The sequence below is a fragment of the Barbus barbus genome (assembly GCF_936440315.1).
Source record: "Barbus barbus genome assembly, chromosome: 19".
In the NCBI taxonomy this organism is placed as follows: domain Eukaryota; kingdom Metazoa; phylum Chordata; class Actinopteri; order Cypriniformes; family Cyprinidae; genus Barbus; species Barbus barbus.
The window spans coordinates 27,198,480-27,211,707 of record NC_136747.1 but is presented as its reverse complement, the minus strand read 5'-3'; the positions used below and the strand labels follow the sequence as shown (position 1 = coordinate 27,211,707).

The following is a 13,228-nucleotide window of genomic DNA, read 5'->3' as shown; positions in this document are numbered from 1 at the left end:
TTAAAACTGATACAAAAACACAAGTACACTGAAAGCAGAAGATATCTAAACCAAGATATCTAAGGTTGGGAAGCTATTCTATACTGCAAAAAAGTATTTCTTTCTGGCCAAAATATATGTATAATATATGCTAAATACATGTTGTAAAGAGTACAGCTTATATACAGTACAAAATAATTATTTTGGACAATATTAATATAGTTAAATCAAGTTAAGTCAAATGTATTTGTATAGTGCTTTTCACAGTCTCTCAAAAAAAATTAACAGAAAATCAAACTGTGTATATATATATATATATAAAAAAAAATTACTTAAAAATATATAAACACATTAAAAGGATTATACATACAGTATAATAGTATTTTAATAATAAATGCTTATAAATGTTATATATATACAAAATATTAATTAATTAATTTAAAAATGACCCAAATTTTTAAAAAGTATTATTAAAAAAATATTAATTTAAGAAATTAAATTAGAAAAGTCCCAAAAATGTGATAAAATATAAGTAAACTAGCTGAAAATCTGTTTGCATAATAAATATAAATATATTTTAATCATAAATTGTATTTAAATTATAATTCTAAAATAATTTTTCATTTGAACTATATATATATATATATTTTTTTTTTTTTATTATGTATATATAAATACAAACACATACAGTATATATTTCAGAAAGAATATGATATGTTTATATATTAAATATATTTATTTATAATATAAATGAATATAAATATCGACATGTAAATACAAGTAAATATTTTCAAAATATATGCTGTGTGTGTGTCTTTATACACACATAATAAACCTACACAGAACACACACATATATTAGGCAAACAAAAACTTTTATTTTGGATGCAATTAATCACGATGAATCTTTTGACAGCACTAATATATATATATATATATATATATATATATATATATATATATATATATATATAAACACACACACACACTCTGTATGTGACATGTGTAGCACTTTGGGAATTATGGGTATTCCAATCGTGTGAGGCTTGCTGCCGGCCTAATAATGAGGTCATTTTGTGAGCAGATGATTGGTTGTAGCTGGGACATGGTCACTCAGATTTCTCTCTAGAGGAAATCAAAGCAGCGCGAGTCGTCTGCCTGCAGCGAAAGAACTAGATCCTTTTTATTGAATTGTGTTGAATCAGATCAGATCCCTCAAAACCTACAAGAGTTTGAGATAATCAAGCGTTTCTGATATAAAACGGTCCCCTCAAACAGCAGCTTGTGTACGTGGCAGTTAAAAGGTGGGATTTTAAATCACCGCCTCTCTTTTCTCTGCGTCTCTGTGCTGTGAGTGACAACAAAAGCTGCTGAGTGAAATTAGCGAATTAGTTTAACTCACAGACTCCGATAAAATAAAACACACACACGGACAAAGACAAGGCCAGCAGCAGGCACTAATTTAGAGGACGATGAATTGAAACACTCTTCCTGCCGCAATCACACAATCAGAGGGGCCCTCCTGTCCCCTACTGATACATGTGATGTTTGTCATTCAGACGATGCCCTTTCATTCATAAAAACACCCTTAAATAACAAGATACATTTCAACAATCACAAGCTGGTTTGAGCCGGTCCAACCCGACCAGCTTATGTTTTTTTTTTATTCAGCATGGATCAACAATCAAAATCTGTGATGCAAAGAAATATCACAAACCTGAATGAATTCCATTTTACCACATGTATAGAAAATTGGGATGCAAAAACATTATGAATAAAACTGACAATCATAATAATGCAGGGCTAAACTATGTTGCTAGAACTCCAATGAAGAGACTAAAACTAAAACAACTGTTAAAACTGTTCTGAAAAGCATATTAAACTTAAGCTGAAATAAGCTGGTTAAGCATATTATTTCAGCATATTAAGTCAAATAAAATATCAATATTAGATCAAATAATATATAAATAACTATGAATAAATAAACAAGTTAAATAGATAAGTTATTCAAATAAATGAAGGCTAAAAAAATGCAATTATATATTAGAATATTTTTAAATAAATATATAAATAAATATATATTATAATATTTAAAAAATCCAAACTAATAAATAAAACAAAAGCACACAATAAAATGACTAAAAATAAAACGTAGACTATTTATTACTTTTGTAAATGCTAATTTTAACATTTACTAATACAATATTCAAATCAAAAGCTGCATGTTAATATTATTTAATGGACCTGAGCTCACATGTTTTTATTGATAAAGATTAATAAATACTATAACAAATGTATTGCTCATTGTTAATTAGTCATTTAATGAATGAACAAATATTAATTAATGATACCTTACGGTAAATGTTTAGTATAAAACTTAAATGTTAAAAAAACTAAATGAAAATGAGAAATATTGCCTTGGCAACTAACTTGAATAAGTGACTACACTAAAAGTAAAATAAATTCTAAAAAACTAAATACAATAAAACTAATAAAAATTACAGGGGAACATAGTAAAATTACTAAGATTTCAACTAAAATATAAATACACTGAAAAAAAAAAAAATTAAATAAAAAAATAAAAAATAATAATAATAATAAAAAAAATATATATATATATAACAATTCAAAATATTATAATTGTACAAAAAATATTAAATACTAAAATAACACAATTTTTTCAAGTGAAAAAAAATTCACGGTTAAGTGATATTTTAGACAAAGATGGACCAGAGACCATATGCCATCAAAGTTGGGTCTATTAGACGCTGTATTATATCTCCTCTTGTGTGTGAATGATTTACCTCCATTCGTCCTGTGGGCGGTTCTGCTCGTATCTCTCCCTCACGTGGGACACGCCCATATCCGGGTGGAGCCAGTGGATGTCGCCCGACGGTACATGAGTGAGGCGCAGCCCGAAACAAGCCACGTGTTTGACCTTATGAATGTCCACAATCTTCTGAATGATTCCCTGCAGACACAAAACACACAGTTCATGCTCATAAAAATCCCATAATGCACGGCATACTGCGATATATAAACTGATTTATAGAAGCATAAAAATCCTGCGGCTGTTATTTGATGATTAGAGAGCGTAATGGAGCCGACCTGGATCCTGCTGTATAAATCCAGCTCAACCTTCACGAGACTAAATATTCCCGTCACACACTAGACCTGCAGCGCAGTGCTGCATTTACTGCACTACACACTCACACCATTCACACACATACATTAAAAACTGTTTTTATAATTGTAATAATATTTTAAAATTTTACTGTATTTCTGATCAAATAAATGCAGCCTTGGAGAGCAGAATAACATCTTACAAACTCCAACCTTTTGAACAGTAGTGCGTTTCTGAATAATAAGTTTTCTTGGTCTTTCTCAATGGAACTTATCTTGTCATTATTGTAAGAGTTATATTAAAATATTTAAAAACTAAACTGTATTTTTTACTTTATATCCCACAAATGCATCAAAAGAAAACCAAAGACATGTTTTTATCACAGTGGAATTGCATATTTAACATATTTTAGAACAAAAATTGCGCCATGTAACTGTCCCAGACATGACACAGGCCTAGATGACATCACTGATGCTGAGGGGATGCTCTCATAGTCTAATAAACAGGATGTGAAAGTGATGCGGTCGTCACGGAAGCTGGGTAGTTGCCATGGCACCGCCGTGGCCCTCATTGATTGGATTACGGACACGGGCAGAGCAGCCAAGGGCTCTGAGGACGTCCGCGCAGACACACTCACTCACGCACACACGCACGCACGCACACACACACACACACACACAGCGAAGGGATGCTGGAAATGTGTCTGAATGTCATTCTGGTTACACACTAAATGGATTACATAATCACATAAGAGCCAAAATATATACCAATTCTGTGAGGTGTACTATTGCCATTGCTAAATTAATGATATAATCAGCTGCAATGTAGTTATTAGATAAATAAGATCTAATATCAACATAATATTTTTTTAATTTTATAAGGTCATGGTATAGATCACAAAATTTAACTGAATATAGATCTAGAAATACATAAAATATAAATAAATGTAACTGAAAATGAAAATGGAACATTTATTGCAATTAAATCATTTGTATTTATTTCATTAAATTTTATTGAAATGTCATGACTGCTGTTGTTAACTGAAACTAAAACTATTAAAAATCATTTCCAGCAATTCAAGATAAAGCTGAAGTCAAATAAAATACAAAATGTACATGAAAATAAAATAAAATAATAAAACAAAACAAAAAATGATTCCTTGGCAACTTAAAAATAAATTAAAACTATATAAAAATATAGATATATGTGTGTGTGTGTGTGTGTTCATATATCAAACTATATGAAATATAAATATATACAAATTAAAACTAACCAATGAAAGATACACAACAAAACATAACAAAATTGTTAAAAGTTAAACTAAAATTAAAACAAAAACTGAAAATATAAACAATAAAAGATATTTCAAAATATAAAAAAGCTATACTAGAATATAAATAATATCAAAATAACACTAACAGGATATTTTTGACCAATATACACTGACTTTTAATTTACCTTTAACTTCTGGTGCCTTTGTGCAGTCTTAACAAACTTAAAAAAAGAGAGAGAGACAGACAAAACACTAACACACCCAGAGAGCGTCTCGCATCTCTCTCAGCATCAGACGGTGGTCTGGCACCCACGACAATAACAGACACTACAGTGCTCTTCACAGACTAGATCACCCATTTCATCAGGTCTAAAAACTCACGCTGACACTTCAGCCAAAACACTGCATATTTATGATGGCATGTTCACGCGGGGGTCCCCCAGGGCTCCGTCTGTGGCCCATTTTCAGGCTAAAAGAATCGTCAGGGCAGTTCAGCGTTGGGCTTTACCAGCAGGACACGACATATAAACAGAGCACAGGCCAGCTGGAACCGCCGTCTACACGTGGCCTTCAGATTACCACTGTCGGTTTGGCAAACCCGGTGGTGTGCGGGAATAACAGAGCTGGATTCCCTGCTAGCACTGGGAGCGCTTTTCTGGCATTTACGTGTGTTTCTATAAGATTTGGGCCTTTAAAATAAATCATGTACCAGTAAAAGAGACAGATGAGCCGTAAACATCAACCGAACTACAGTACTTCAGACTGAATTGGCATTAACAAAAAATAATAATACAAAATGAAAATGTAGCATCAAACTAATAATTTTTAAGTGTAAATAAATATTATTGGCGCATGGTTTACAAGAAAATACTATTTAAAAAAAAAATCATGTTTCATTGACTGTTACTTGCTATTCCTTTGTAAATAATTATGAAATTTACTTGGAAAATTGTTTCTAGACCTTTTTTTTCAGTGCATGAAATTGAAATGCACATGCATTTTGTAATTGACTATTAAAGTCTTCAAATATCCAGAGGATGTGAGCAAAGACGAGTTCAAATGGATGACAAGCTGGTTAATCTGAGACTGAAACAACAGCAAATCTCCCATTAGAATAATTAAAGCGCTTCGTTTGGCAGAGTTTAATGAGATAATCACTACGGTATAGATCTGCATCTCAAATTAACTTAACTATATGATACGTTCACATACGTTAAACCTAAATTATGAAACATAGATGTGGTTGAATTCAATAGAGACTGGATGCAACCGCATTTCAATTAAAACTGATGATTTTAAAGCACTGCACTGTATTGCTTAGCATTATAAAAGTATATATTTTAAATTAAAAACATTGCGTCTACATGCAAATTTAAAAAAAAAAAGCTAGACGTCAACAACCTTTACTGTCTTTTCTCTGAAATGACTTTCTACTCATTTATAAAAACAGAAGCATGCATTTCATTTCTGAGCAATCAGCAGTGCTTCGGCTCAGCATCATTAGCATCACAAATCATTTGCATGCAAATTGTCAATTAGAAGTTGCCATTCCTGCCTTGTTATTTTATATGTAGGTCTGAATGCTAATGCATTTGGTTTTTATTAACATATTCATTTATTCATTAAGCAGATGCCCGTATCCAAAGCGGCTAACAAATAACGACAGCTAATACGAAATATAAAAAGTTTTTCCTTCTGTAAAATAAATGAGTCATGATGCAGTTCAAGTTTTATTACACTTTAAATCAAAACCATTCGTTTCTCCATTCGTTTGTCCACTGTCATATGAATGGACCGCTTTCCTCATGACACTAAAGATTCCTCATTTTAATCTGCGCCTGCTGCCTTTACGAAGCTCAGGAGCAATAAAATCCCTGCTGCTGGAAATATGAACATCCGCAGTGAAGCTTAAACAGATAAGAGACACGACTGACCCCGAGCCTGCATTAGAAAAACCCACTTCTGCTGCCATTAAAGCAGACTAACAGAGTTTCTGAGCTTCAGGCGTGTTTGATTTGGACCTCAGCCAGACCTCAACACACCACAGATGAATATGGTAAAACAAAAAATATACAGTAACATCACCAATCTCTCCCAGCTCATTCATCACTACATTCAGACAAGTTTTCTGAAATTGTATGCTTAAACATGCAAATCAGATATCGTCTAGTTAAATATGAACTCATTTGCATACATTTGGGCAGAGCCAGATTCAAAATTCTAGTTTTATTTTGTTGACATAGTAAATATGACATATGAACAAACCTTCAGAATATAGATATGAATAAAACTGTAAATGTTGGTGTTTGTAAGTGCTACTGAAGTGGATTTAAACATTAAAGATATGTGTAGCTTTTAAAATCTACAGATGCAAATAGATAAAGTGCATTAAAATAAACAGTGTATTTTGGATGTTTTCAGTCCAAAAGTCTGAAATAAGACGTATTTAATAAGCAAATTAGCCCAAGATCTCAAGACTGCCCAGTGTACAGCCTTAAAATGTACTGAATTATCATGCAGAAAAAGACCAAAACATGCTCTTGTTAAGTCTAAATGATCATGCATGAAGACAGTTTGTGTCCAGACAGAGCGGGTCAGTTATAAAGGCCTCAGAGGTCAGAGTGTAACGTGAGAAATCACCAGAGAGCATTCGATCAAGAGGAGCGGCATGTTTATCCTTCCTTTGAAACAATCCACTTAACACAGACGCTGATCAATACAGCTGCTGCGTCTCTAACAGAGCCGTCCGTCTCGACTCGTCAATGAATTCAATTTCAGCAGGAGAAATTAAGCCTTTCAGTGAAAGCCGAGCTTCAGAAGGACAGATTTACATGTTTGAACACACACATACACACACAGGCACAAAAACCACAGAAACCTGACATTTGTAAACTCTGATTCTGTTTGTCACCAAACACATCCTGCAACTAAAAATCAAGAGACTGTCCGTAAACAGGAAAGACACACTTATGTTGCATGGTAGATGGTTAGTCTGCTAACTCTGGGGTACCTAATTAATAGAAAAAAAAAACTTCAGCCAAACAACCAACTAGACCTGCTCAGACCAGATCAGACCAGCTAATGGCTACAAAAGGACAGCTTGTGCCATCTAGAAACCATGTACAACCCTCAGAAACTGGTTCTGTTAGCATGAAAAACAGATTCTGAAAGCGATAGATATTAATACACTCAGCAGAACTTGTGTGATGTGTTTCTCACCCTGACGTCGGTGGCGTCTCCATGCCGGATGTTGCTGGACCAGGTGCTGTGCTCGCTGTTGTTCTCAAAGTGATGGAAGATCTTCAGGACCCTGTCCGGGGCCCCGGGGGCCCTCTCCGTCCCCACGCTGAGACGGGCCTTGGCCCCGCCGCCCAGGGTGTGGTTTGGGTTGGGCTCCAGGTAAGCCGTCGCCATGCCTTTACTGTGTGCTAGGTGTCTGTCATATTCTGGACAGAAACGAGAACAGGGAAAACAGGTCAGGGTCTGCACAGGGCTGCATGATTAATAGCGCCATAATCAAATCACAGAGGCGGCAATTCAATTAAATAAACATTGTTGCATCATGTTTCAGAGTGAAGTGCGGCACTGGTGTTTACAGCATCTCAGAGTAAAAAAGAAACGTTTATAAAAGAAAAGAAAATATAATATAAAAGAAATACTTTTAAAATATATTATTTATATATATATATTATAAAAATATATAAAAAAAATTTAATATAAAAGAAAAATAAAAGCTTGATGACAAAATTAAGACATCCATTTATATTAGTATTATAATATAAAGTATCATTTTTATTATATTATTTTTCCTAAAATATTATATTTAAAAAACTGAATTAAAAATATAAATGTAAAATAATTATTTATCTTATTTTACAGTGAAATATTTGTAATATTTCTTCTTATTTTGTTCAATATTTGCGTTTATATAAATAAATAGTAAATAGTAATAATAATAATAATAATTTAAATAACATTAATAATATAAATAAACTTACAACACTAATAATGAATATTATCATATATTTTATTATCATTATTATTATTTTATTTTTAACTATTTTTTTACTATTATTATTATATTTTATATTGATATATAATCAAACAAATTTAGCAAATTGTGCAGCCCTACAAATCAGTATTATTATAGTTAACTAAAACCATAAAAAAATTGTTACTTAAAATAAAGTAAATATTAACTGAAATAAAATAAAATATTAAAAATAAACCTATTTTATTTCAGCCAGTTGCCAAAAAATTTTCATTAAAACAGAAAATGTAAAAATATAACTATTTCAAACTATTAATAAAAACTATAATAGCATAATAACACAATTAATTTTACTAGATTCCTAAATAACACCTCGACAAATAAGCATAGGAAGCCTGGAAAAAACTGCATTTCAATTTGCAATCACAATTTTTATCAGAAAAAATGCAAAAAGATTTTTCCCCAAAATCATGCATCGCTACATAGTCCTCGAAAATGAATTACACAGGCCGTAAAAATGGACACTGCTTCCAAAGTAGGAAGAACTTTCTAATGTCCTCTCGCCTTTCTCACACCTCTGATTGAATCTGAGTACATTTCTCACTCTGTCTTGGTGTGTGAAGCGGCTCGAGAGCCAGATGCTGAAATACGGCGAAGCGTGAACTGTGTGATACATTTCCTCATGAAATGAAGCTGCGTAATATATGAAACACCAGACACCTCCAAACCATCGACTCACGCTCACATCAGGGGTAACAGACCGGGATCATTCATGGTCTCACACACCAGACTGAAGATGAAACATCTTTCTAGCTGTTTAAAGCTGGTTTTGGTGGTTGACCAGCAGGGTTTCCAGCTGTAGAAGGGTTGGTAAACCATCTTGACTAATCTGGTGGAGAGTTATGGGTTTGTTAAGCTGGTTAACTCGACACTCAATCTTTCTGCTGATCTTCTAAGCACACATTCAATTCCAGAGCACAATCAGGACAGATGGATGCTGGGAAGGATTGATATTTGAGCGGTTTTGAGGCGATGTAGAGGCACATCACGGCACATTCCCATCAGCAGCATTCCTAAAATCCCAGACGATCGCTTATCTGCCGCTTATCACCATCACAAATATGAAACACACCCGGCACACAGATAAACAAACGTGCAAGAACAAATACACACTGCAACATGGTTACGCAACTCGGTGTGTGTTTCCCGTTTCAGTTTAATAAACCCTTTCACAGTGAGATCTGAGAAACAGAGCTTCAAACACTATTTCAGGTTACAGATCTGAGACATGCTGCCAGTTACCATAGAAAATCAGATTTGTCCTATATATAGCAATTATTATTAGATTTGTGTTCATAGATTTATATATAATTATACAAATTATTAATCGATGAGATATATATTGATGAGATTTTGAGATTTGATGATATATTAAAATATATTTTTTATTGTATACTCATATAGCACCACACACACACACACACACATACATACGTATATACAAATTATTAATTGATGGCATGATAAATGTATACTTTTATACATACATGCAAGACAACATTTGGAGTATTTTGTATACTGATTACTGAATGAATTTTTATGCCTATTTTAATGATAAATATGTCTGGACTGGATGATTTCCATGTTACAGTAATGAAAAATGAATGAGAATCATCAGTGAGAAACATCTGGATGCATTACAGTAATGAGAACTGCATGGAAATAAAGTCACAGTGCAATAAACTAATAATGGTTGTCATGAGATTCACCCTGCTGGAGAACTGAGGTTTAATACAGGCTTCATTTTCCTTTATACCACATATAATTCCTTTCTTTGGGTTGGGGGGTGAAATGATAACAATGAAATTTATTTTATCTAGCACCTTTAAAAGTACATCTCAAAGTGCTTTACAAAATATGAGCCAGGCGTGTTCTTGAAAGACACACACATCAAAGTGTCAATGAATGAGCTGTTACACCCTTGAGTCACGTAGGACACACACACACACACACACACACACACACACACACCGCAGTCTGTCTGACAAAGTAACTTACTAAACTCTTACTACATTACTGTATTGTATTGACCTCATGCCATAGATCACTGCTTACAGGAATCAGAGCTTTCTGAATACTAGCACTGTTCAGACAAACAGATCAAACCCACATCACTAGTGACTGATTAACAAAAAAACTGACTTATAGTGACTCTGAACACAATGAGAAAGCATTTTAGCATAAAAAACTACATATACACTACCATTAAGGTTGGTAAGACTTGTCTCTTCTGCTCACCAAGGCTGCATTTATTTGATCAAAAATACAGTAAAAATTTGAAATATTATTGCAATTTCAAATAGTTGCTTTCTATGTGAATATCTGTTAAAATGTCATTTATTTCTGTGATGCACAGCTGTATTTTCAGCATCATTCCTCCAGTGTCACATGATCCTTCAGAAATCCTTCAGTCTAAAAACAGTTGTGCTGCTTCATATTTTTGTGTAAAACATGATACATACTATTTTCAGGATTCTTTGATGGATAGAAAATTCAAAAAGACAGCATTTATTTGAAACAGAAATTGTTTGTAACATTATAAATGTCTTTACTGTCACTCTTAATCAATTTAATGCAGCCTTGCTGAATAAAAGTATTCATTTGTTCCAAAAAAAAGCCTCAAACTTTTGATCAGTAGTGTAAACAGCCATCTAGCTGAAGCCAAACCGTAAGCTACGAGCATCAGAGCAGCTCGTGGACGTGACAGTCCTACCTGTGAGTAGAAACGGCCAGCAAACACACGAGTCATGCGACAAACGTCCATCTCTGTCGAGGAACATGAAGAGAGACGTGCGGCGCACAGAAATCCCAGACACACGTCTGTGCCTGTTACAGCTCAGGAATATCTGACACAACACACACACGGCCGAGCCTCTTCCTCTGACCTACAGTAAGCTCTCATCGCTCCAGTCACAGCCGTGTGTGAGTCATGTTTACCCGCACATCACTGATATCTCAGACTCACCTGCCGTCCAGGTGTGTGGGGGTGTGGCTTAAGACAGGACACACCCCTACGACCATTTACACAGCAAATACTGTACTAAAGCTCATAGGACAAAGAGACTTACAGGCTCTGCTTCAAAACCTAGTGAGCTTGTTTGCTGTGTACTGTCTACATAAGCAGCAACCTGACTGAAATTGCTCTACATACTGTAGGCAACAACATGCAACAAAAATATTAGCACTACTTCTTAGAACCATATGAGACGTGACTTACAAATGAGCTGTATTTGAGATGAACAATGCATTTTAACCCTAATATGCATACAAACAAATGGCATGCAAAAATACTGGATACATTTTTAATTAGATTTATCTATTTCAATTACAGTGAACAAAATGCATTTAATAAAGAAGGCAATTACTATAACTCCTATTTATATATTTAAAATAATGAATTAAAAAAAGCAAATAATAAAGAAATAATAGAAATTAAATGAATTAATAAAAATTGATAAAAAAAATTCCTATAATTTTTAATTATTTATTACATTTATTTATCATTATTATTGCTTATTGCTTTTTATACATTATTTCAAAGAGATAATTTTTTGTTATTGATTTATTTATTATTTGTTTTTAATATTAAACACATAAATATAACAATAATAAATCAACAAAAAATAAATGTTAAAAAAAATCTGTGCATTTCAATGCATTTTCTGCACTGCAGTTCTAGCTTGTGTGCTAATCGGGTTTATACGTTAAATCTGACATCGTACGCTATGAATATTGTTGGCTTCTATAACAAATTGCTTGTGGCTTTCCTCATTTGTAAGCCACTTTGGATAAATGAATAAATGCTAAATGTTTAACCTGATGCAATGAATTTCTGTGGTGCCAGATTAAAATATCATATGGTTTTGGAGCGACTATTGATGAGTAAATAATCTTTTCTGGGCAATTTGTATTTCCCATAACACAGATGATCAAATAATTCCCCAATACAAGAGAAAGCAGCACAGAAAAAGCCATGTCACTGTGAATAAGATGGGCAAGAAAAGAAATGCAAAAAGACAAGATGAGCGAAAAAAGAGACTACTAGAAGCAAGAAAAGAGTGAAACAGATGATGTCAGACGAGATGATATGAGAGCAAAGAAGAGATGCAAGGAGACGAGGGACGCCCACGTGACCTCATGTGACCCCTGAACATACGTCACACATGCAAATGCACTGAAACAATCAAAATCTGCTAAAACACAGTGTGCATTAGATCTGATAATAATAACAGCCATTACGCATAACCTGCTCTTCAGGGGTCACAGATTATCTTTATGATTTAGCTAGAAGATGTATTTTTGTACATTCTGTGTCTCTCATCCATATTCGCCACATCCTGCTGGTTTAATCTCACTAAAGCACACACAAACAGCCAGCTGATCTGATTTTCTGCTGAGAAACATCCCAGACTCCTACAGTGACACTTCTGAGGAGGACCGAGTCACGGCGTTTGACAAGCACGTTTCTGTGTGTGTTTGAGGCTCTTAGTAACAACTCAACAATATTTCCCCTGTATCTTCAGCACAGATTTCTTCAGATTTGCCTGTCACTAATCGGCCGTTTTGTCTAAACGTCCAGTTCTTGATCAGAGGACCACAGTAGTCATACGAGATTATATCTTGCAGAGCACATAATTCATCTTTTCATAATTTTATCATACATTCATTTTCATTTTACATTAATGCAACATTGCATAATAAATGCAAACAAGTGAATATACAAAATAAAAACTTGGCCAGTGATGAAAAAGATGCACTCTTTGCCTCATATTAATACAGCATATTCTCCTAAAGGCTTAACT

At 33.6% G+C, this 13,228-nt stretch overlaps 1 protein-coding gene across 2 annotated transcripts in view; it reads right to left on the bottom strand.

Annotated features, from left to right (window-relative positions):
- LOC306885398 (focal adhesion kinase 1-like) overlaps window positions 1-13,228 on the bottom strand; it is a gene marked incomplete at its 5' end in the record, with an annotated part of 90,477 nt that overhangs the window by 41,976 nt on the left and 35,273 nt on the right. For both annotated transcript variants that reach the window (XM_079441869.1, XM_079441870.1), the window contains 2 exons: window positions 2,783-2,949; window positions 7,595-7,821. In XM_079441869.1, the coding sequence (XP_079297995.1) occupies window positions 2,783-2,949; window positions 7,595-7,789 (362 nt within the window). The remainder of the gene's footprint in view (window positions 1-2,782; window positions 2,950-7,594; window positions 7,822-13,228) is intronic.